Source organism: Sorex araneus, chromosome 8, assembly GCF_027595985.1.
Source record: "Sorex araneus isolate mSorAra2 chromosome 8, mSorAra2.pri, whole genome shotgun sequence".
Taxonomy (NCBI): domain Eukaryota; kingdom Metazoa; phylum Chordata; class Mammalia; order Eulipotyphla; family Soricidae; genus Sorex; species Sorex araneus.
This window is the reverse complement of record NC_073309.1, coordinates 36683750-36708972: the sequence shown is the minus strand read 5'-3', so window position 1 is coordinate 36708972 and position 25223 is coordinate 36683750. Positions and strand designations below refer to the sequence as shown.

Sequence of the window (25223 nt, the reverse complement as noted above, 5' to 3'; positions counted from 1 at the left end):
ATTTCACCAACGAATCATCCATTCTGATCCAGTCCCCAGATGATAGAAAACAAACTGGAAAATAATGGTCACCAATAAAACAACAGAAGACAGATATTCATTAGAACATAAGGAAAGGACTTGGTCAGGCACTCTTAATGAGATCCAAAGGACCACAAACACTATCAAAGACATCTGATCTCATGAGGCCTCATGGAAATGCAAATTAAACATAGCCCACAACCACAACCTATTCCACAACCACAACCACTAGGTTAAGGAAACATTAAGAAGAAGAAGAAGATTTAAAAAAAAAACAACAGAAATACCAAATGCTGACAAGGGTTTTTCGTAGGAAAGCTTAAAAGCTTCTAGAGTGGAATCAAGGAGATGACTCTAAAAGCTAGAGGATGTGCTTTGTATGTGGAACCCTGGATTCAGCCCCGAGCACCCACCCCATGGTCCCCTAAGCAATACTGGGGACCAACATTGGGGACCAACCAACCAAATACTGGTTGTGAGAGTGAAATTCTCCTAATCACTTTGGCAAAGAGTTGGGGTTGCAGCTAGAGACGCTCACCATACAACCCCACACGTCCACATCAAGGACACAGGACCACTTCCTCATAGGCTCGCCGACGTGAAGTCAGTTCACTGAGACCTTTTCCACAATAGCCATTAGTAGGCACAAGGAGCCATCCAGGACTTCTCTGCAAAGCCATCATGCTCTAGAGTAATAAGAGTGACCAAAGGAACCTCTCACAATGCTGAGGGAGACACAAGGCAGGCATGGAACCTTCCACTGCATTCAGGGAAGGTAAGGCAGGTGCAGAAGTGCACCCCAGAGTATCAGAACTACAAAGGAAGGCAAGAAGGTGCTCACCAAGAAAACCAGGCGAGAAGTGGCCTCCAGCCAGACCCAGCAGATGGGTCTGACCCAGAAGTGTGGGGCTCTCCCGGTGACTAAGAAGCAGTGACGTGATGCAGGCGTTGAGCTTATCACTGCTTACTTAAGCCGTGCAATGGGACTTGCACATTCTCCTACATGTTTCATAGATCTCACAAACAGAAACAGGAAGTCGTAAGTCAGAGCTTCGAGAAACACAGCTAGGGTGGACTGTGCATGAGTGAGTGCTGAGGACTTCCTGGGGGACTGGCTGAGAGATGATCCCCACGGGCACAGGTCTTGCTTTACTTGGCTATCAAGTGTTCCAGCCAAAGACCTTTGCAGAAAACCTTGTTCTGAAGCGACGTTGTAGCCTTTCAAACCGGCAATTCTCTCTCTGATCTTAGAGAGCTCTTCCTAACGGATTCATCAAGTTTCCAGGAGATCTGATCTTCACACGAGTCTGCCAAGACTTAAGGTGACTTATCTCAGTCAACCTTGCTTGCCAGCCCGGGGGTGTTTAAATGATGGTGGTAAGCGGGTATGTGTTTAGATGACGGAGGGGCAGGAGAAGGAGCAGAGGTGGCTCAGAGGGCACTGACGCTGGTGGTGGGAGGGGGTGACACATATATAAGGAGAGAGGAATGAAATGAAAACAGAAATTCCACAATATTGCAAACCAAGGCTGAGACAATGAAACAAAAAGCAAAAAAAAAAAAAAAAAAAAAAGCAACTCGCTCATCAGAGTCAGAAATGCTGAAGACCACATTCAAAGCCTCTTCAGTACAAGAAAAACAGAGGTCCAGGGTAAACTTCCTGCACTTTCCCTTCCCTTGCCAAGATCTCCTGCATGCTCGGATGTCAATTAGTTTCTTTTTAAAGACAACGCTAAGATGCTCACACTTCTGTCTCCAGAATATATCTGGTTCCCAGGTGGATGGGGCCAGAAAGGGACACGGGAGCCAGCAGCTAGGAACCTGACACCATGTAAGAAGACAGATACAGATACCTCCACCCATCCAGGCTTCTGGAAATATCGACTGCAGGGATATTTAAATATCTAGAAATATCAACAATTGCATCTCCAGTCAGAAATGGACTAACCCCTGCTTTTAAAAATCCAAAAGCAGGTTTAGTGCAAATGATAATCACCAAATGATTATCATTAAGTGTTTGCAAAAAATGTGTTATTAAAACATTGGTTTTGCCAATATTTTCCTAGGAGGATAGATGTCCTTCTGTGCGAGAACTAGAGAAACTTCTATAAATGCAAATCTCTGAAAGTCTACCTGTGCACGGACACAAGTACGTGAATGTAGGGCCCAACACGCAGATAGATGCAGACTGGAAAACACTGCTCTATAGCGTATGCCTGGGAGTGGGGGGTGGGGGGCAGGAGGGGCGGGAATCCCATTAAAGAATTTCAGGACTTGGATCAAATTCGCCCCAATAGCTGAACAATTATGGAACAGCTGCATCCTCGGAACAAAATGACCTTTTCATCAAGTTACAAAACATTAAAGGTTAAAGAATGTTTGAAAGGAAGTTAATACTTTTAAAACATTGGGGAAATTGCCCGCCTTTCTAAGATCTGACCAAAATAAGGGAAGTGCTGGGCGGGGGTGGGGGGATCCTGGTTGCTTGATTGTGGGGAGCTGTGGGCTATTTGCATGACCGCTACCTACAGAAGCAGGTGGCAGTGCACCCAAATCCTTGGGGAATGGCAGGAGGCGGCGGCATGTGGTGGGCACGCTGGTGGCTCACACAAGGCCCCTTGAACGGGCTGGCTCCTAATTGCAATTTTGAAGTCACATTTCTTCCTCTCACGAGAAGTGTTGGCAAAGAGAGCAAATCAATGAGCATGTCAGATTTCCAGACTTCTATTTTCCATCTGACCTGGATGGAGCAAATTCCAATCTCTCCTAACAGGGAAAATAGAAATATCAGGGAGGCCCCTTTCTTTAATTAGCTCCCACAAAGGCCTGGAGGAATCCGTCTTATTAGCCCTGCAAAAGCCCATTCTTCCCGGGAAGCCCGTGCCCTGGTCCCTTCCTCGACTCCCCCTTCCTTTCCTTAAGCCCTACTCTAAGCACCTGTGTGCATCCTGGGGTCCGACCAGCTGATCTCCCTGTTACATTCAGGGAGATTTGACACTCTTTCTCACCGTGGCTGCAAGTGAAAGGAGACAGGCCACCAAGACAAGAGGCTCTTCAGCAAACAAAGGACACCTGGGCATCATCCACAAGTAAGCCAGACGGGCACCTGGGAGGTGCCACCGGGGGGGTTTGCCCTGGGCATGGGCACCATTCTATCCTCTTTCAGACTGTCTGCTAAGGAAAACTCCCAGTGTGGAGCACAGAGAAGCCAGGTTTCGGGGGGCATTTCCAATGTGGGCAGAATTTTTTCTCCTGAAGTCCCTATTTGTGTTTCAGTGGCAAAGCCTTGCCCCATCTTAGAGTGCAGGTGCAGGAAGATGAGTCTCAGGTTGGGGGCAGTCTGCTCCAGGGGACTCCCCCCACAGTGCTCACCGGTGCCTGCAGAGCTGAGCAAACCTGCTGTTCACTGCCTCCTCCTCCCCGCCACACCCCACTCTGCACAGGATACTTCCCTCCTAAGCCGAAGTGGGCCTTGATGCTCATTCTGCCTGCACGTTGCTCCTTCACCCTTTGTCCCAGCCCGATCTGAGTACGATGATGTCACAAGGACCCCTTTGAGGGGGTGCCTGGCTCACATTCAAAGGCTCATTTTTTCTGGCCAACAGGTGAGGGGTCTCGGGCAGCAGAGGAAGCTGTGGTTCTGGGCATTGGGGGGGAGGGGGGCTGCTCTCTTCTTGGTCCTCGTCTCCAATGCTGCAGGCCTTCTCTGAGTGTAGACCTGGTGCCAGGACTGAAGTCAGTCAAGACTGAAAGCAGGAGCCCCTCTTTGTTGTTGTTGCTGTTGTTGTTGTTGTTTTGGGTCACACCTGGCAATACACAGGGGTCACTCCTGGCTCTACACTCAGGAATGACCCCTGGTGGTGCTCAGGGGACCATATGGGATGCTGGGAATCGAACCCGGGTAGGCCACGTGCAAGGCAAACGCCCTACCCGCTGTGCTATAGATCCAGCCCCAGCAGGAGCCTCTTTATACTGAGCCTGTCCCTGGTCTTCAGCCTCAACACTCCTGAGCTGAGCTGATGCAAAAGACTTCTCACGCACAAATCTCTCCATGTGGGCAACGAATGGATGTTATCTGCAAAACGCTCAAAAGTCAGAATTCACTCTATCAGACTACACCCAGTACCTTCCGATTTTGTCCGGGTGTACTGGTCAACAGATCCTCAGCCAGCCAGGGCGAGGTCCCTGTTCACCCAGCCCTTGTCCCACAACCTCCGCTAGAAGGGGCCTGTGGAGAGAAAGTCCTGGAAGCCTTGCCTGGAGGGTTCTCGGGCCTCCAGCTTGGTCTGGTTGACAGCCTCACCCTCACCTGCAGTTGGTGCCGATTCCCAGTCCTGCTGCGCTGGAGATGAAAAGGTGTGTCCTCCTCCCGCTTTTAGAGCAAGACGACGGTGCTGTTGAAATTTCGGTAGGCTTTAACCAGAAGCCAGCGCGGGGCGGGGCCGACCCTAGGGTATCAGGTGCGGCTGCAGCGGTGGGGCGTGAGATGCCGGGGCGGGGCCTGAGGCTCTGCGGTCCTCGGTCACAGCCGCACAAAAGGTCCCCGCAGAGTCCCCGAGCCAGAGTAGCGGGCGGGAGGCCAGCCCCGAGGGCAGCACTCAGGTGCCTGCCTGCGGAGTCCCGATCCCCTCGCAGGGCCGGGCATCAGCACCTCCGCGGAGCCGGGCCCTTGGATGGGCACGCGCACGCGCACTTGGCCGGCACCCCGCTGCCTCTGGGCGGCTCCACCCTGACCCGATCTGGACTCTCCTGCATCTTTGCACGCGCAGGAGCTCGCCCCAGACAGGGTCACTTCCCACCCCGGGCGGGATTTCCCAGGCAAGATCTGCCAGCTGAGGCCCATTGTCAGCGTGTTGGCAACCGCTCAGGCCTTTCCCACCGGCCTACCTATCAGAGGAGCAGGGCGGAGGTGTCCTTGAGCACCCCAACCTAATCCCATCTTCCACCACCCCCACCCCCACCCCGGGAGCACCCGGGGCCTCGGGGTGCGTTTGCACAATCCTTGACCGGAGCAGGGTCATTTGGATCTGTCTTCCCCAGGATTTCAGTCTCAGATATCAGGCTCTGGGGAGGCCCGTGGTCGTGATCTGGAGGAAGGCAATGGTCCTATCTCGAAGCTTTGCCGGCGGAGTAAATCCTATTTGAATGTAAAAAAAAAAAAGGCTTAAGTTTATTAGGGGAATCTAAGGGGGAAGAATGACGGGGTGGGCTGGGGCTAAGCCCTTGGAAACCTTCTTTGGCGGCTCCATCGGCTTCCGCGACCCGTCAAGACGTCCGGAGAGTGCGAGTCCTATGTGGAGACTGCAGCAGAGCTGGGGCGCAGACCCAGCCCTGAGCGCCCCGGGGGGCCCCCAACGCCCCCCTCCCGCCCTCCCGCGCTGCGGGGCCTCCGCACCCCAACCTCTTCCTCTGATCCCCGGGAGCGAGCGCCAGCCCGCCCTCCGCGTCCCACCTCTAGAGGGCGCTGCGGGGGCCGTGGTACAGCCGCGCCCGCCTCGGGCTCCACGGGGGAGCCCCAGGGACTCCACCTCTAACCCCTGCGCCTAATTTGAATATTTCATTGGCTGCCGCCAGTCTGGTCAATTTATCATGCAAATGCGGGTGCCCTCCGCGCCAGAGAGGAGCCACCGCCCGCACAGGAGAGCGGCGCCCGATTGGTGGCCGAGACAGCGGCATTTGTAATATTTTTCTTTGGGCATTAGAGTCATTTACCAATGCCATCGCCGCAACTCCAGGCACTGAATCACAAGCCACTTAAAGGGTTTTATTGGCAGCTTTGAAACTTCTTAACATGTTCTTTTATTTTTAAATCAAGTGTCAACCTATTTCTGACCTCCCCAGTCCCCTCCCCTGAAAAGCTATACGAACTACAAAACTTTGTTCCCTAGATATCTGGGTACCCGGCGGGCCGCCGCCCCTGCTGCTACTCACTGGGAGGAAGACGCTTCCTCTTTTGAGGAGAGCACTCAGGGACGAGAGATAAATAAGTCACATGCAAATTCTCGCGTGTGTGTGTGTGTGTGTGTGTGTGTGAGAGAGAGAGAGAGAGAGAGAGAGAGAGAGAGAGAGAGAGTGTGTGTGTGTGTGTGTGTGTGCGTGCGCGCGTGTGTGTGTGTGTGTGTGTGTGCATGGGGGGGTTAAGGTAGGGGAACTGGTAGAGGAGAAAATACAAAAGCTAACGGGGATGGGAGGAGGAAAAAAAGATGAGAGGAGCAAGAAAGATGGCAGAAAGGGAGCAAGAAGAAATGAATAATTTGGGGCTTCTCTGCAGAGAAGGAAAATCTTGGAGCTATCACCACTGCTGAGATCAGAAACTGTCTCCATCGGAAGAATCTGATCCTTCTGACCAGTTTCTTCCCAGGTCACAAGGAACTCTGCCTCCAAATCTGCAAACACCAAGGAAACCCACCCACTCTTAACAGATGAGAAGGAGTAAGAACAGAGGCCCCAGCTGAGTGTCCCTTTTCTCTTGTACCTGTCCTACTGAGAAAGACTCTGAGGTGGTCTTCCCCATTTGGAAATTCAGTGACACATACAAGACCATAATGCATAAAACAGAAGAGCAGTAGAAGAAAGGAGAAAAGGGAAAGGAGATTCTTCCTCTCTTTTCTGTGCAAATTCCCTGGCTAGTTAATGAGGTCACCAGGCAGGCAAAGCTGGGCTGTCTGGTCTGCAAATACCAGGTGGTTTGATTTCTGAGACCACCTCCTCCTCCTCCAGGATTCTTGCATTGGAGGAGAGGAGCTGAGCCGTAAGTCGGCTGCCCACGCATTGATTCTGATACATAAGTGTATCCAAACCACTCACATTGGCGGCGCCGGAAGAAATGGGCACTTCTTGCAGCTAGCAGAGAGCTAGCATCTCCTTCCCAGCTAGGGGCGAGCCCCTCCAGGCTGCAGCTGTCTCCAGGGTGCATATGTATGTTTCCAAGCTCTGCTCAAATGGTTACCAAAAATCTATTTCACCCAGAGTGGGAAAAGAACAGTCCTCTCGCTGCAGCGAGTAATTTGGAAATTTCCCCCTTCTCGCAAATACTCGCCCCTGTGAGTGATTTGACAAAAGGGTATGCATCAGTACTTGAACCGTCTAAACTGTGCTCCATGCATGTTGCCCTTCTTACACTGAAGTAGAATCTTTATTTTCTTATTTAATCTTTCATCTCCCGATTTTTTTTTAACTTCAGAAAATCAGGAAGCTGGAAAGAGAATAACGGAAGAAAAGGGACTAGAGTCTAAACTGTTCTCCCCAAATTTAAGGCAGGGGACTGAGCGCATAGGAGGGTGGAGGGTGGACTCCCTGACCTTCTGCAAACACTGGAGAAAGTAGCCCTGGTATGCCCCAACTAGGAGATGTTTGCAGACTGTGCTCCCCTTGGAGTCCGTCCCTTTCTGCTGGGTGGATAATTTTTGTCTGTCAAGACGTTAACAATTGCCTGGACATTCTGAGAAGTGGTGGTGGTGGGGTAGGCATGAGGTTCCTAGGACTAGGTCAATTTCACCCAATTTCTCCCTGTCTTGTTCCAGCCAGGAGCTGGGTACCTTACCCGGTCCATCAGAAGACCACTAGCATTAAGGCTGGCCAAGAAGGCAGATCTCTAAGGAGAGGTCCTAGTGGGGATAGTGAGCGCAGTGTCCGCCCTGATGGGTGGAACCGTGAGCCCTGGGCTAAGAGTGGTGCTCTTAGAAGGAAGCCCCAGCTGGGAGGAAGGTGGGGTATTTCTGTGCAGGGGTCCAGGGGAGAGGGCGCGCACCCCTCCTTCCTGACCTAGGGCTGACTCTCCCGCTTCTCTTGGAGGTTGTCCCTCATCCCCAAACCCCCCAGCTCGCATCCCGGAGCGCCTCGTGGAGCTTGCCTGCCCCCCCCAACCCCCACCCCCAGAAGTGGCATTAATATACCGCTCCGATTTTCCAAGGTTTATTTCACGTCAAAACTGTAAAAGTTCTTGGGAGAATTTACAGACAAAACATCTGGTTCGTTAAAACAAAGCTACCGGAAAAAGAGAAACAAACTTCACTGCTGCTGTGTAAATGCACTTTTAGCAAACAATTTACCGCCTGGGGAGGCCCGGGCCCCCCGGGGGGCCAACCCCTTCGGGCCTCGGAGGAGGTGGGGAGGAGGGGAGTGCTGCAGTTTGGGGCCCAGCTCCGCGAGATCGAGATGCCCCGCAGGCCGGTGGGTTCCCTGCACCCAGGGCGAACTTCCTCCAGCCCGGCCCGGACCCACTGATTGGGATGGGGGGCCAGCGCCCAGCGGCGGCTTCCAGGACCAGAGGAGAGGACCAGAACCGCCCGCCCCGGGAACTGCCGAGCTGACACAGACACACATTCGGGCCAGACGCCCTCCCTCACATCCTGCAAAGGGGGTGCGGGCACGGCTGGGCGCGGCACCCGGTGTGCCCTGCCCTCCCCGGCGGCCGCGGCGGCGCGGCGGGGCTTCTCCAGGGCCCGGGCCCCCTCTCTCCAAGGTGGAGGTCCCAGGTGCCCCCGGGTTTCGCCTCGCGTGCGGGCGGTCCTTGGAGCCGCTTTCCCTGGAGCCTTTTTCCCCAACCTGGGCGGGGGTGGGAGGGGGCGACACCCGCCGCCCCCCTCCCCAACCCAGGCTGCCTCCCCGCGGCGCCGTGCGGCTGCACCTTCCTTCCCCAGCGCTCGCTCATTTAACCGGCTCCGGGTGCGGCGGCCGCGAGGTGCGGGCTCGATCCCAGCCCCATCGCCCAAGTGCCGGGCCGCGACGGCCTGTCTTTGATTCCGCCAACCCCCCCCCCCCCCCCATCATATAGGTGGGATTCGGGGCTCATCAGAGAGGAGAATGCTGCGAGGGTGGGGGCAGAGGATGGTCGGATGGACCCGCACAGTCGGGTCCGGGGAGTGGGGCCTGCGCTGCGCTCTGCTCCAGGAGTCGCCAGGGCTGGAATTTCTAACCTCTGACCTGCAGAAGCCAAGCGACATCTGGGAGCCTGGGGACCCCGATAGGGTTCGGCACCCCGCTGCGGAGAATCGGGGCTCCATTTGGGCCCAAAGCACAACCTTGGGGTTCAAGAGTTGTGTTCAGGGCCCCTGGGGAATTTACAAGCTCATAAACTTTGCCAACCAGCCGCCGCGGAGCACCTGGCCGCGAGCGAGTTGCCAGTTTCCCCTGCGGGCGCTTGCCACTGGGCATGTTAGTGTGCACCACTGCCTACTCTCCCTTTTCTCATTATTTTATTTTTAAATTTTAGGGTTAATCCCCTCTAACTGGCCTGGGGGTTACTTGGTGCGTGACTCTGGAGCCTAAAGAAGTTACCAGGAGCTTGCACCCGGGGCGGAAGCCTCTTCCGAGTGGGGTAACAGAGCTTTCTAGCGTGTCGTCTACAGAATTCTGGGCTCCTCCGCCGCTCGCCGACTTTTCAGCCCTGCAGTCTGGCGGGGAAGGAGTTCGGCGGCTGGATGCGGTGGGCTAAACCCGCACCCTGGCGCACGCGATCCCTGCTTCCCCGCGGGAGGAGCCCCGGCGAGCACTGCCCCGGCCGGCCGGCTACGGCCTCCTAGGGAACCGGCGCGCACACACACCTCGGCGCTGGGCAGAAAGCGGTGCCTCGGGACCCCTTCTAACTCCAGTCCGGGAACTAACAGGCACACAGGTTTGGAGCCACTTGCACGGTCAACTCCGAAGGCCGGAACGCCCCACACATCAGGGGTAGAAATATTTGCAGTTGCAATAAAAGTCAGGTAAAATACAGGGTGTGATCGGCCCCGCAGATATCCAAGGAGTGGGTCCTCCCAGAACCCTTCCCCTTAAGTTCTTAAGGGCGAAACAAGAATGGCCTGTTGGGAGGCCGGGGTGATCAGAGATTCCTGTACTGCCTAGATGTCCTTCTCTGGGCAGTTTGGCGAGTAGGTGGCTGGTAGGGGAAAGCAGGACCTGTGGACAATTGCAGCTGTTGCCAGGGTCAACACTGGGGGTCAAGTGGGGTGGGGAGGAGGCTGTGGGATCAGCGTGGGAAGTGCCAAAGCCCAGATGTTTAATATACAGGATCCTAGATGCCTGCCCCTTCCCCCCCACACCCCTGCAAATAACATGGGAATTACAAACTTAACTGCCACCCAAACCGTGCCTGCGGATGCGGAGCTGTGGCTCTCACTAGGATCTGAATTTTCTTCCCCCACCTCCAGCGAATCCCTCTCAGGCCCTATCAAGAAGCAGCCAGGAGGGCCTGCACCTGGCAAAGTTTAGCTTGGGACCTTCTGTAAGACCTATCTGACCTCCCACACAGGCGCCACCAAGACAAGAACCCCCTGCATTCCCGCAGCCTCCAGGTCTGCGGGACTTGGTGAGGAAAACCAAGAGTTTGGGAAGCAAGCCTCCCTTCCCTCCACCAAACTCAGCCCTCGGGAAAGGGTTGCGAAGAAGTTGCGGGAAAGCCAGAACTAGATCCACTTGCTTCCCCCTCCACTTGTCCTACCCCGAGAATGGCCCGCCACCTCAGTCTAACGTCTGGAGGTTTGGGTATTCAAGGGCGACGTGTGGCCCAAGGCGCGCATCAGACATCAGAGGGTTCCAGGCTGCGCCGAGCCTGGCGGCCCGCGAGCCCTGTTTGCGTGGCCGGGCGAGGCGGCGTGGCCGCAGCCTGCACTCGGCGGAATCCGTGTTGTGCGTGACGGGCTGTCGCTGGGATGTGCAGTTCACTGACACTGATGGATGCGCCAATGGTTGGACGGGCAGATGTTGGGGCGGATCGCAGAGCGCGCGGCGCCCGAGCAGGGGCGGGCGAGGCAGCGCTCCGGGCGGCGGCGACTGCAGGCAGTGCGGGGGACCCGAGCTCAGGCCGCGGCCGGCAGGGGGAGGGGGGCCGGGGGAACAGGGGGTTTGGGGAGCGGCGAGGGGGGCGGAAGGAGAGGAGTGTGGGGGGTGGGGGAGGAGGGAGGGACGCGAGTCGGGGCGAAGCCATGCACACGCCACCACCAGCGCGCCCGAGTGGGCGCTCGGCGCTCGCCAGGTGAGCCGGGCGGGCAGAAGCCGACCTCGCGCGCGGCTCTACCCTCCCGCGGGCCACTGGGCTCCCGGCGTGGCGAGCGGAGCCGCGAGGCCGCCGGCGGCCACGGCCAACTCACCGTTTTCTCGTTCGCTAGAAGCGTTTCACGCCTCCCGGGCCGCTGCCCGGCGGCCTGGAGGGGCCTTCGCTCCGGCCTCGGTCGGCGGCAGGCACCGAGTGCACGCCGCGCGTTCCCGCCCCCGAGGCCACCGCGCGCGGCCAGCCCTGGAGCCCCGCCGCCGCCGCCACCCCGACTCCGACGCCCCGCCACCGCCGGGGGATCCGCACCCCGCAACTCCGTGCGCTCCTGCGCGCGCGAAAGGCGCTGGAGGCGGCTTTATAGCCCGGGAGGACGGCGGCGGCACATCTGCATTCAGGGAGGCGTCTGGACCGAGCCCAAGCCCGCAGGCTGGGGGCGAGCGGAGACTTTTGATCTTACCGTCAGGGTGAGATCACGGCCTCCTAGTCTAAAAAGAGAAGAAAGCACGCCTGTGAACTTTTCAAACAAACTTGCAAACACAATCACAAAGAGAGAATAAGGAGCGGAGGGGGGGCAGAAGAAGAGGAAGAGGGGGGGAAAAAAGCCTCTTAAGGTGGGGGGTGGAAAGGAAAAGAAGGAACGGAGAAGCCGGGGCTGGCAGCTCCAGTAGCGCTCAGGCAAGCCTAGTCCCAGGGCGAGGGGCTCCGGCCCTCGTCGGGATATCGGACGCGGGGCCCGGGGAAGTGGCGGAGCCCGGGCCGGGGCGCCCAGCAGCAGCGACGTCTCGGGGGCCCAGGGCCTTGGCGGCCGTCCCCGCAGCCCCGCCACCCGGCTGCGCCCGGAGCCGGCCCCGCCGCGGCCGCCCCATTCCCGGCCCAAGAGCTGGCCCAGGGAGACGCAATCGAGCCCGCAGCGCATCGATGCGCCGCCGCCCGCGCCGCTCGGGCTCCGGCTCGCGCTTAGCCTCCGCCGCCCGGAGGTCGTCCCGGTGAGCTCTGGCCCACCCGCGCCCTCGCGGCCGCCCGTAAGTGAGCCCGCGTCGCCCCGCCGCCAACGCAGCCCTGCCAGCTCCTCCTCTCGCAGCCCCGCCGGCCCGGCCCGCTCGGCACCCCCAATCACCCAATCAATAATCAATTCCTTTCGCCCAGTCCTGCCGGCAGGACGGGGCGCTGGGCGCGGTGGGCCCCCTCTCCCGGGCGCCCGGGCGGGGGATGGGCTTGGGAGCCCGGTTCTCCCCTACCCCGCCCCACCACCACCACCACCATCAACCCCCCCTCTCGCCCCCTGCGCCCCGGGCCCCTGTCCCGCCCTCGCAACTGCCTGCGCTGCGGGTGGGGGGCGCGGCCGGGCGTCCCGGGGGCGAGGGGCGGAGTGGATGGACCGTGACCGTCCCAGTCCCGAGAGGAAACTTGGAGGCATCCCCTCCCACAACACCGACCCCCGGGACGGGCCCGGGAAAGTTTGCCCGGGAAAAAAAAATTGGGGGAAGTGGCGGCGGCGGGTCCCGGGGGAGGAGCCGGGGTGGCGCGGGGTCTGAGAGCTGCTCCCACCCACTCCGGCCCGCGCCCGCCTTCCTCCTGGGCGCCGGCGCCCGCCCGCCCGCGGGCCCTGGCATCCCCGGGGGTCGCGCGGGCCCAGGACAGGGGTGCGCGCTGGGGGGGTGCAGGGGGCTCTGGAAGCGGCGGGCCGAGAGGAGTGCGTCCCGGGCGGGGCAGCCGGGGGCGGCTTAGGGGGCGAGGCCGGCTGGGGAAGAAGGGCGGGCGCCCCGGGACGGGCTCCGAGGGGCCGGCGCCGCGGCCCTGCGTGCGCGCGCGGGGCGGGGGTGGAGGGCTGGCACCCCCTCCCGGCGCGGGGCGGGAGGGGGTCCTGGACCGGCCGTGGGCCGGGAGCGGGGGCGCGGCGCCCCCGCGGGCGGACGAGTGACACGATCATCTCCTTTTCCTTTAAGCTTGCCTGTTGCCGACGCCGCCGCTCCAGCCGCGCGGCGGGCAGAAGACTGGACCGCGGAGCCCCGGGCCGCGGCGGCGGCGGCGGAGCGCCCCCCACCCGCCCGATGCCGTGACCCCCTGCCCGGGGGCGGGGGCCAGGGCAGGACCGGCCGGGGCCTCTCCCTCGCTCCTCCTCCCATCCCTCTGCCCGCCTTCTCCCCCCTCTCCCCGCCCCCCGGCCCCGAACCCCGCGCACCTCGTCTGGGGACGGGGCGGGGGGGTGGGGGGGTAGGGCCGCCGCTCCTCCCCGCCCCCTCCTCCTCCGGCCTCTGGAGCGATTTGTCAAACTTCCCATTCCGCCGGCAGCGCGGTCCTCCTCCTCCTCCTCCTCCTCCTCCTCCTCCTCCTCCTCCTCGGCCTCCTCCTCCCCCCCGCGCTCCTCCCTCCCCGCGCCTCCCTCGCCCGCCCTCCTTCTTCCCTCCGCACGTTCGGGGATCGCGGCGGAGCGCGGAGAGGGGGGGACGCGGAGAGCCGGGGCGCAGCAGCATCCTGCGGGCGGCCGCTCTCCGGGGGGGAGGCTGAGAGCCGGCCCGCCTCGCCCCCCCCGCGGGCCCGCCGCCCCTCCCTCGCTCTGCTCAGCCCGGCAGCGGCGGCGGCGGCGGCGGCGGCGGCGGCGGCGGCGGCGGCGGCGGCAGCAGTGGCAGTCGCCGGAGGAGCATCATGCCGAGGAGGAAGCAGCAGGCGCCCCGGCGCGCAGCAGGTACGAGCCGCTTCCCCTTCCTCCTCGCCTCCTCCTCTTCCTCTCCCCCTCGGCCCGGCGTCTCCGGCCCCGCGGCCACCCCGCTCGGCGCCCAGTTTCCCGGCGCAGAGTAACTCCGGGGCGCCCCGGCTGGCTCGCTCGCTCGCTCGCTCGCGGCTCTCCGCTCTTGGGTGCGTGCGCCCCCCGGACGCCCCGCGGCGCGCTGCCCTCTCGGCGCCCGCACCCACTCGGGCCGGGGCTCGGGGGCTCTCCGCTCGCGCCGCCGCGCCGAGTGCCCGCGACCCCCCGGGCGGCGGCCGAGGGGCTGCCCCCCGACTTCCCTCCAGCCTCGCTCCGTGGGGGGCGGGCGGGGTCACCTGAGTTCCCGGGACACCTTCCGAGTCCTGCCGCGGCCGGCCGGTGGGGGGGACTTGGTGTCCGCCCCGCGCAGGAGAGCCAGCCGGAGAGCGAGCTGGGTCCCTTCGGCCACCTTTCTAATTCGATTGATTCTTCGTTTATTGGGCCCAAACCGGGCACAGCGGCGGAAAGCAGAGCGCGCCGAGTCTGGGTATTGTCAGATGACTGTCAAGACAGTGTTCCATGGATGCTGGCCGTTTCCCGCACCCCCCCTCCCTTTCCCAACTGCTTCTCCTACCCTCTCCTCTTAGCACTTAGTTCTGGGACGCGTCAGAGTACTTACCCCCCACTCCCCTCTCCCCCTTTTTTTCCCCCCTTTTCCAGGAGTGTCAACTCCTGTTAAGACTGAAACCATTTTTTTTTTCTTTTCTGGAAAAAGCATCATTGAAAAACAAAACAAACCTCACACACATAACATTATTTTGCAATAATGTCAGTTGGGGGCATGTTGCCTAGAAGAAGGGTTTCTGGCCCGTTGCCACCCTTGATTTGATGACTGATTGATCGCCCGTCATGCTGCTGCCTTTGATCTATTCATTCCCAATAAACATCAATAAATCACTCTCAGTGGTGAGGCCAAGCTCTGTGACGTCACTAGGGCCCTGTCAGTGCAACTTTGGGGATTTGGGGCTGATTGCTGAGAGGACCACATATGGACAGGATGTATTTTGATATGAGTAACACTCTGATGTGCCGGGGTTCAGATGCTGCCTGCGCAGGAGGTTAAGTGGAGGTTCTTTTCTGTTCTGTTCTTTTTGGTGGAAGGAGGCAGGACAGTGGGAAGGTTCGGGGGCACTGCCCGGTGCCCGCTGATGTTGGTTGCCTGTGTTTGCACCCACGCTGCTGCTGCCCTGAGTGCCTGTAGTCACCGCTGGGGAGTGGGGGGTGGGGTGGGGGGTTGACAGGATGGTCATCTGCAGCATTTCAGTGTCTGCCATTGGGACTCAGCAGGCTGCACTCTGAACTTGCAGCTCCCTGCCCAGGGGTCACCAAGGGGGAAATACTGTTCTTGCATCCCCAGAAATGTCCTTCCCTGTTAAGTGTCTGAAGAAAATCCTAGCAGAAAACCAACTAGGTTGGGGGCATATCATATTATATATATGTGTGTGTATATATATATGTATATATATTGCTCTCTTATCCTCAGCATTACCCAAATTTAGAAAGTTTGAAGATCCCAGTAGTGGTTGTGGGGAAACTGCCTCCTCTCCAGCTTCGCTCCTGGCTGATGCTTTCTTGCCCATCCCACCTTCTCCTTTACATTCCAGGCTCCAGCAATGAGCTTATCTCCCCAAAATAAACTCTGAAAGTTTGGAGGACTCCTTTTCAGAGTTGGGCAGTAGGAGTGTCTATGCTTCCTGCAGTCTTTGAGATGGTTTTTTTTTTTTTCTTCGCTTCTTAGATGCACATTTTAAGGTGTCTGTGTACCTCGATCAAGTGAATCCTAGGTGGTGGCATCTTTACACTTGGTTTTGAACTCTCTCAAAGGTCGGTTCCTCTTTTCCCTTCTCTCTTCCCACCTGAGAGTCTAATTTGATCATTCTCCACTGAAGACATTGGAGAGAGAGGAATGTATAGTGGATTTTTTTTTTTTCCCTCAAAGCAACCTGATCACTAACCTTTTTGCACCTTAAGGGAAAAAAAAAATATAGCCAGTCAGGAAATCTCAGGTCAGTTAAGAAATATTCATTATATAAAAACTTGACTGCACGGCTAATAGGAGATGGAAGAACGGTTTTGCTCTATCAAAATGACCCGTCAAAACGACTTTGTTTCATATTTGATTTAATTGTCTCTCTCCTGACAGGCACATTCATCAATAGCTTAATGGTCAATCAGAAGTTGGCAGCGTGAGTGCTTTCTTTCTTTCCCATACCCTGGTTTTGGATTTACTTTATCAGAATGCCTCTGCCTAATGGACATGTAGAGGAGGGGGTGGGGAATGTATGAAGGGCTACTTATTTGAGAAGAGTGGAAGTAGAAAAACCCTCCGCATTTAAGCTGGTGATAAGTGTGCAGGGGCCAAGAAGTGAGCAGCTCGAGTTTGTTTGTTTGTTTGTTTGTTTGTTGGTATGGACCAGAACTTCCCAGGGATTTTTTTTTTTCCCTCCATTTTTCAGTTCTCACAGCTGCAAGTTGTAAGGTTCATGCCCGCTTTGTGGCATACTGGGAGTGATGACAAATTGATTGCTTTGCACTGATAGAGAGAGAGAGAGAGAGAGAGAGAGAGTGTGGGGGGGAAGATGTCTGCTGATTGGTAACTGGAAATCCAGTCTCCAGCAACCTTGAGAATACTTGAGAATTTTTCCCCCCCCTCCAAAGGGAAAGGTCCGCTCAGCCATAAAAAAAGAAAAGTTGTTTTGCCAGCTTCATTAGTGTTCACCTAATTAGCTGTAAACCTGATGGATTCCTGACAGCTTTAATGATTGGAGATGACAAGCTCGACGCAGTGTCATCCAGCAGAATTAGGTTTGCAGCTAGTTTGATGTAATCAAGTTGATATTACACAGTCCTGGCTGCCTTTAGTTGTGCATTAACTCAATTTTCTGCTGCAGGTGACAAATGGGCTTTGGTACCTGGATAATCATGTCATAGGAATTAGGGCCCTTTTAATGGTCTGGGGTAGAATAACAACCACAAAGGGCTGGGAGCTGGGTTGAGCCTGCAGACGTAGCACACAGGTGCACATCGCCTCTGTATCTAGGCCAAATGTGGCACTGCGCTCCGGAAGGCCAAGGCAGGCTCCAAGGATGCCTGAAAAGACGCATTTCCATCCTTCAGTATTTGGGGGGAAGGGTTAGAGAAATTCTGTATGGCTCCGTATCTTTTTTTTCAGAGCAAGGGGGCGATTTCTTCTTCACCTGCCGAAGAGAGAAACCTGGGCAGGAGTTCTCTTTCTCCTGGGTGGATAGTTAGTTGGGAAGGCTGGATGTTTGTGTCGGACAGATGCTGATGCTTAATAGATGCTCCGAGGAGGAGCTGGGTCAGGGAGGCCCAGTGTCTTTTATGCAGGAACGGTCCTTATCCGTTGCTTACACCAGGACTCCTGTGCATCTTTTTCTTTTTTTAACAAGCATTTATTTTTATATACTAAGAGAAAAATAGAGCAACATATTTTATCTATTCCTACTCATTTTCTGGGGAAAAATGGAAAATCCTAAAAGGCATTTGCCTGAACTTCCCTCCAAAATTCTTAACCATCAGTACCCTCTGCCCCCCTCCACTGATCTCTGTGTGTCTTACTCCTGGGAAGAGGGTCCCCTTCTCTTCAGCTTGTGGTGGTGGTGGTGGTGGAGGAGGGCAGGACCCATGACGGTGACCGTCCAGGCTTCTAGTTCCTGGACTTCCATGAGAGTGGGTTGGATCACTTCCGATCCGCTGGTGTCACACCAGTGGGTTCCCCTGGTGTGGCGTGAGCTTGTAATATAGGGCATGGGGGGGCGGTTGCGGAGTTCGCCGGGCAGAGGGGCCAGGCTCACCTGTGTATCAGGCCCTGCCTCCCCGCAGCTCTGTGCAAGGCCTCGGCCGGCCACACATCAGGAAGCTCTTCTCCAAGGAGCTTGCCTGCTCCCTTGGAAGCATAGGGAGTGCTTGGAATGACAGTTGGGTGCTGATCTCTGGATTTTATTTGCTCTCCTACCTGCCTCACCTCTCCTTGGCCAAGGTATGCACACCTTGTAGCAAGGTGATGAAATGATTGGCTGCGGTGGTGGTTCTGTAATCCCATTCCCCCCTTTCCTACAAAATTAGAACAATGCATATTTTTTAAGAAGAAGGGGAGTAAAACAAAGAGGGCAGAAGGCAAGGCTCCCCCCCCTCCCCACATCAACCAGATAGGGGACTCTGCCAGAATTAGCTATTGTGCCCCCATTATCCTGACAACTGTCAGTTAGGGCTTCAGTGCTCTCCAGGGCCACACTTGATTGTGAGCGGTTGATGTTGTCATTTTGTTCTCAGTTTTGCCTTGAGCGCGCTCATAAACGGGAGCGAGCGAGTCAATAACTGATGTATCAGCACTTATTCCTTAAATTGCCTCACAAGTCTGCCTTTTCCCCTCTTTTGACTAAAGATTGTTTTGCAAAGTGATTAGAATGAAAGTGACTGCTCAGGGCCAGGGGAAGGGCTGTGAAATTCAGGTGAGTTCTAGGAATCCTCGGCCCCCCCCCCCCCCGCCCCCCAAACTCTCCCCCCTGAGATTCTACTTTTCCCCCCATCTTCCTTCTATCCTTGGGGTTCTCAGAAGGAGCATGATCCCCCTCAGAGACCAGGGGTTGGCAGGGGGTTTAGCGAAGGGCCCGGACTGTTCCAGCGCTTTCCTTTTTCTCCGGGGTCCGGCCGAGCCATTCCGGAGAGGAGAGGCAGGGAGCAGCCGAGTCCCTAGGCCCGACTTCAGAGCTGCCTTTCCTTGCTTGGGCCCTGCCAGCGCAGGTCACCGGGATTTCCAGCAGTGGCCAGAGGCATTCCTTCTGCCCCATTTTTATGTCTTTTTTAAAAATTATTCCTGCCTGTCACTGAACAAACTGTGACAAGTGCTTTGGTCCTGTAGTAAGAAAAGAAGAAGGTAGGGTGGGGGTATGCAAGTGAGCAGCAGCCTGGGAGGTTTGCATCCCGGTTAGGAACTCTTCTGCAGCGTCACCCACAACCCGTGTCGACAGGGAGACAGGGCAGAATGGAGCTGTGGCTCCCTTGACACGGCTCTCACAGGTGCTTACTCTGTGTGTGCGTGTGTGTGTGCGCGCGCGTGTGTGTGTATGCGTGTGTGTGTGTGCGCGCGCGCGCGCGCGTGTGTGTGTTTTACTTATGCTCCAAATTGTGGTTTCTCTGTCTGAAGTTAAAAATGAAAGGTGAATACAATATATTGTATTTGGTAACAATGATATGGACTGGTACATCTCGACAGATAATGTGCAGTTGTAATTAGACTCAATAGACAGGCAGTCATTTTTAAATTCTTTGACACATGCATAAAATAGTCATATAATAAGATAAGATGACAATTTTATGTTAGGTTGATAAAGTGTCCTGATACATGCATTTAAATGTCTGTAAGCCTTTAAAAAAATCAGACAGATTAATTCTAGTTTCCAGTATTTGCAGTTAGTCATTAAATTAATTTTTAAATTCTGCTAAACAATGGCTATGAATATGGTTTTTTTTTTTTCTTCCAGATTTTTTTTTTTTTAACCTGACTTGTTAGGAATGGATACATAGCCTCACAGTGTTTTTGTATTTTTCAACATTTGTAAGCATTTATATTAGACATGGATGTAAAAAATACTCTTTATGAATAGAATAATGCCCTGCATTTTGGGAAGTTTAAAAAAAAAAAAAAGGACAGTAATGGAACCTAATCTGCTTATGACCGTTGGCCTGCACTAGTCCACATTTTGGAATCTTTTTAAGAAATACTACGTCGTGTCCTTGACCAAAAATTTAATATTTTATAAACCGTATTTCAAAAAGACTTTTGCCGTACATATATTTGATTTGATCAGCACTTCTGTTCTTGGGTTTAACTACTTTCAATTTGTAAATTGTTTTAGTGTTTCAGTAAGTGTGGCCGAGAGCTGCATGGGCAGGGCTGGGTGGAAGTCTTTCTCTAACGGTCCATTACTCAGACTTCTTGACTCTCTCCTTTAGTCCTCAGAGGGGTGTAAAGGTGTGGTTCTCGAAGAATAATTAATTTTGTTTGGGCTTAATGATAAATTATTAATTCATACTGTCAGGACACATGTTGTTAATTATGACTGTGTTTTCTTCATCTCGAGCAGCTGTTAGGGAAACAGGGTAAGTTCAGATTGCCTTCAAGGGAGGAGAGCACCCTAGCAAGGAACTCACAAACTCCTGGTCCGAGCCTGTCCTGGCCCTTTTGCTGCGGGAGTAAAGAATTGCAGGGGGCGTGGGGGAGGGAGAGGACGGGCGCTTGATTCTAGAGCCAGAAGAACACTACAGATGCTCACTAACGAACCTCTCTCAGTGCTCGGAGTGCAGTTGGGATTCGGACGTGGTGTCTGCTTCCTTTCCACGTCCAGTTTCGAGTTGGCGGCCTGCTCTGTGCCATCATTTCTCTTGTTTCAGACTTCCTGTGTGGTAGGCCAGAAGGTCATGTTCCCGAGTATATATGGTGGTAGAACGCAAAGGACCTCGAGTGCTTGTTCGTTCCCCAAACTGGAGCCCATCCCTAATGGAGAGCAGAGGGCCGTTTGGTAATAGACGTGAAATGACTCAAATTCATTTACTTTTGATTTTCCATAGCCATCATTAAATCTAGTTGTATGTATTCAGTTTCCTTCTGAGTTCTTTGAGAAATGCATGTTGCATAAAATAGGCAATTTTTAATGAACAATTTAATGTAAATGGGTTTTGAATTTAAATTAATATTAATGAAGCCTTGAGTGAATTTATTTTGCATACGTAAAGACTTGTAAGTCTTTCACCCATGTGCCTTCTCCTTTATGTAGTAACACTGGTTGGGTGGATTAACTAGCACCTTTTAGAGATTTACACTTAAAAATTAAATTGATTTTATATGCCTAATAGTGCCAACATATAATAAAGCAAAAGTGTTACTTAATTTAAAGAAAATATACCTCATTGCCTGTTAAAATCCTTCATTTCCGTGGCCCTGCTCTTTTGAAAGCTACTGTTGGTCTGGCATTGCTGCTGGGAAAAATACATACCAACAATAGTGGCTACAATCAAGATGTTTTCTTTCTTTGGCTTACCTCTAATGCATTATGTATCCTGGAATGATGGGAAGTTCTGTAATTAATTCTGTTAGATGTAATTGCTATAATCACTTTGATGTTACACATAATAAAGGTAATATGGTAAGCACATAAAAAAATATAAACACCTTATTGTAACAGGACTGCTAAAAATCTACTCTCATCAAGTCTGGCGTATGGACAAGTGTTCTTAAACTATTTTTGGTCATAGGTGACAATTTATCCGCGCTCTGCTCATTGATATTCCAGAGGAGAGACATTTATGGGAAGGGATGGGCCTTGGTTTGGAGGGGCTCTCCATGCTGGTTGCCTAGGAATCTTGCTGCCCTTTTCCTTAAAGATGTGGTTAATTAAGAAAAGGTGACCATTAGCTTTTGTGGAGGAAGAGGCAAACCTTTCAGAAGTGGTCGTGGAATAAGGGAAGAGAGAGGTGAGCAATGAAAGAGGAGCTGGGGGCAGGTCTGAGAGCAAAGCTTTCAGACCAGACAAGGTGCTCTTCTATAGGCCTTCTCCTCCTGTGGATTCATGGAAAGTACCGGGTGTGTGTGCGTGTGTGTGTCTGTGTGTGTGTGTGTGTCTGTGTGTGCGTGCACGTGCGCATTGAGCATATGCTATGGATAAACAGAATGCCATCTTTCGGTAACAATGCAATCAGAAAAATGTGTGCAAGAATACATGGATTCGTATTGTACAGTTTTCATGGGGGAGGCTGTCCCTAATTGTCGTACATCATGACATGCTAGGGAACTGGCCGATCCCGCCTGTGTTGGTGGGAAAACTGATATATGGAAGATCTCCCACATCCCGCCAAAGCCTGGCTGTGCCTGCCCTGGATCCAAGCCACCCTAGGACACCAGGGATGTTTGTCTGGGTCACCAAGCACACGCTCCTTGTGGGATATTTTCGAGCATGTGGGGATTCTTACTGTTATCGTGATTATTTTTGCCAACGCACCTGTGGGGAGATGGAGCCTGAGGTGGGAGAAGAATTTAATTGTCTCCCCGGATGGCTTGGGGTCAGCCTCACAGGCACCTGTTTGATACGCTGTCCCATGTGCCCTGAAGGTCACCAGCATCCGTGCCCCAGCACTGGCCTGGCAGTTTGATGGTGAACACCCCACATTTTATTTTTCAACGTGTTTGAAGTGATCAGTATGTAATCTGCCACACACAGAAATGGAAAAAAAAAGAAGAAGAAGAAGAAGATAGTACCTGGGTGGTACGGGCATGACAACCTTTGAGGGGAAGCAAAAGGTGTTTGGTGAGATGGGCAGTAAGTCCCAGGATTGGGCACAGCTGGGGGTGGGGGGCTTGGGTGGGTGGATTCAGACTGCACAGGAGTCGGGGCAGAGGGTGTCACAGCCTGGGCAGTGGGCCTGGGGCTCCTGCTGTCCAGGTGAGCAGAAGGGACGGGTCCCGGTGTGGGCCTGGGGCCACAGGCGGGCAGCCACCAGTCCTCCCGCGGGGGCGACTCCAGGCTGGGTTTGATGGCCGGGATGATAAAAGGTCTGAGAGCTCCATAGGCCCCTGTAATCAGGGCCAGTGCTGACATCCTTCTCAAGTTTGACAGCTGCTTCCTTCTTGCTCCTCACCGCCAAGCCTTTCTCAACTGAATTTCCCCGCCCTCCCTCTCCCCTCCCTCCCTCCCTCCCTCCCTCCCTCCCTCCCTCTCTCTCTCTCTCTCTCTCTCTCTCTCTCCTCTCTCTCTCTCCTCCTTTCTGTGTGTGTGTCTCTCTTGTTTCATGCTCTTGATCAGTCTCAGATGCTGGGAATTATTTTTTTTCGGGCGGGAGGGGGAGTGTTGCTTTAGGTTTGTGGGTTGGGCAGGTGTGAGAGGAAGTCTGTGTTTTTTTTTTTTCTTTCTTTTTTTTTTTTTGTACTGTAGGCCTGTTGCTAATTAATGTTCCTCCATAAGATTCTGTCGGAGTTGAGTAATGTTTTTGATCTTTATGCCTGATAACTGCATACTTAATGAGATTTCAAAGCTGTGAGTGCAGCTCCCTACAATTATTGACAGATGCCTTTTCTTTGCCATTGGGTTCAGCTTCATAAATCCTCTCTCCGTAATGAGGTTCAGCAGTGCCACCCTGGCAGTGAGCTAATGAAAGGGGGGAGGGCGAAGCAGCTCATGGCTGTCTGACACATTTTTTTCCTTTAAAATTTACTATGCAGATGTCAAGCTGCGGGACGATTACTTCAAACATGCTAATTTTTATCTTGCTTTTGTGTCAGCCCTTTGCCATTAAAAAATAAATAAATAAAAGGACTAACCTTGCTCTACCCCCAGTCACATTTTTAATAACCCATGGCGTGTAACTGCCGGGGGTCTTAGGCGGCCAGTGGCATTTTGCAGGTACCCAGTGACCGATAGGGGCTTCGGTCAGGGATTTTCTTTTTTTCCTTTTTTTTTTTTCCCTTTTTGGCCATGGGAAGGGCAGGGGGAGGCTAAAGTGCTACCCTGCTATCCCCCCCGCGCCCCCCCCACTCCCGTTCCCGCCTGCCCGCCCTGAGTATGCACTTGAAACGTCGGAGAATTCATTTCAGAGTTCTGAAACTAAATCCTGGTGGAGAAGAGCAGCACCATGCCAAACAGTCGATTTCCTTTTCAGCAGAGTCATACATCACTGACCCACCCTTCCCTCCTGACAGAATGACATATGTCATTTATCATATGGGCCCCAGCCAGACAACAGGGGGGGGGCAGCCCCGTCGATGGGATGCGTCTCCTCCTCCAGTACCAGGCTTGCCGAGCCCGCTGATTTGGTGAGAGGAGAGGGAGGCGAGCAAGAGAGAGAGAGAGAGAGAGAGAGAGAGAAAGAGAGAGAGGGGCGGGCAGGGGCGAGGCGAGGCGAGCCGCTGCTTCCTGGATGGCTGTCTGGGTGTGTGGCGTGGCGGGCGTGAGATTGGCAGAGGCTGGGAAGAGGTTATGTTCTTTCATATTATCTGCTAAGCCGCACTGCTCAGCCTTGGACGCTCCCCCCCCCCTCCTCAAGCCTTTTCTTCTTCCCTTCTTTTCTCTTTAGCACTCAAGGAAAAAAAAAAAAAGCCAGGGCTGACAGGTATCATTCAAGCCCGCCTGCTTGTGAGGGGTGGGAGAAATGAATCTCAGGGCTCCTGGCTTCCCATGATTCAAACATGCGTTATTGAAGATGGATGTTCCTTAAAAAAAGATTGATGGTGGGTGCCGGGCTTAAGGCGCCATTTATCATTTTGAATATTATTTAGACTTGCCGTGTAAACCTGTAACTTGAGAGTTGAAAGAGCCCGGGCAGGGTAGGGGCCTCTGTGTGTGTGTACGTGTGTGTGTGTGTGTGTGTGTGTTCATTGATTGGCCTTGGGTTCTCACTGCTGCTGACCAGACACAAGCTTTCCCATTTACAATATAGCAGACACTCCCCACGACTCACAAGAGCACAGAGAAGAAAAATAGTTTAAGTGAGGGCTTTAATTTTGAATAATTTCCAAGGACACGGAAAAATGAAGTATCTGTGATTTACGCCGAAGCGAACAGACAACTTCTCCCTCTCTCTCTCTCTCTTCCCTGACACGAGCAGTCACGTACAAAACATTAAAATATAAACAGAGCTGTAGCTGCCAAAGCCAGGACCCTGGTCTGATTCTTTAAACTCGTTGACTCTGCTTTTTCCAAAAAAAAAAAAAAATTCTATCTGCAAATCTTAGCACAATATAACTATTCAAAAAAAAAAAAATACTGACTGGCTGGGTTCAGCCGTGTGAGAAGGAAGAAACAAGAGACTTGCCCGTCTCAGGAATATTTCAGATCAAAACAGGATCCTTTGCGGCCCCTGGCCCGTGCCCCCCTCGGCAGCCTCCTCCCCTCCTGGCCGGCTGGTGTCCCCTCCACTGGAGGCCCCCCGCCGAGCCCTGCTTAAAACTGATGTGAACAGCTGCTTCCAGGCAGTGCCTGATCACTTGGGGGTTCTTTTTTGCACCCTTGAGCTCTGCTCTGGGACACGGGACACCCCCACCTACTGGAAGTACTTAGGGACGCAGGCTGGCGGATGGTGGAGCCCCCAGCTGCCGGAGAAGCAGCCTGGTGCAGCCTTGCTGTCTCTGCCTAGGAGGCCTTGCTGCCCGGTTTCCCGGTGGAGTGGAGAAGGGAAACAGAAACTGCTGGCCTTCCCGCGTGCTCGCCTCTCCGCCTCTCCACTGGGAGAGCCTGACGGTGCAGTGCCATCCTCTGGCATTCCCTTTAACTCTGGGACTCTATTTGGGTCTGCTCATTTAATTTAGGGTTTCTTGTATGGCTTAACAGTATGGACCGGACGTTAATTTAAAAAAAAAAAATGACCGGACAGAAAGTTAGAAAAGTTTTGGTTTTTTTTTTTTTTGGTTTTGGGTTTTTTTTTTTTTTTTAATCTAAAGACATGAGAGTGTAGAAC

General features: G+C 54.4%; 1 protein-coding gene across 3 annotated transcripts in view; it reads left to right on the top strand.

The window, feature by feature from the left end:
• Window positions 1-11600: 11600 nt before the first annotated feature.
• The window catches only part of TSHZ3 (teashirt zinc finger homeobox 3), a 74769-nt gene continuing 61146 nt past the window's right edge, over window positions 11601-25223 (top strand). Inside the window, exons 1-2 of one of the 3 annotated variants that reach the window (XM_055145654.1) lie at window positions 11601-12033; window positions 12958-13697. In XM_055145654.1, the coding sequence (XP_055001629.1) occupies window positions 13658-13697 (40 nt within the window). In that variant the 5' untranslated portion in view covers window positions 11601-12033; window positions 12958-13657. Of the gene's footprint in view, window positions 12034-12564; window positions 12655-12860; window positions 13698-25223 lie in introns of those variants that run through there. The other 2 variants (XM_055145655.1, XM_055145653.1) reach the window with 2 other exon arrangements.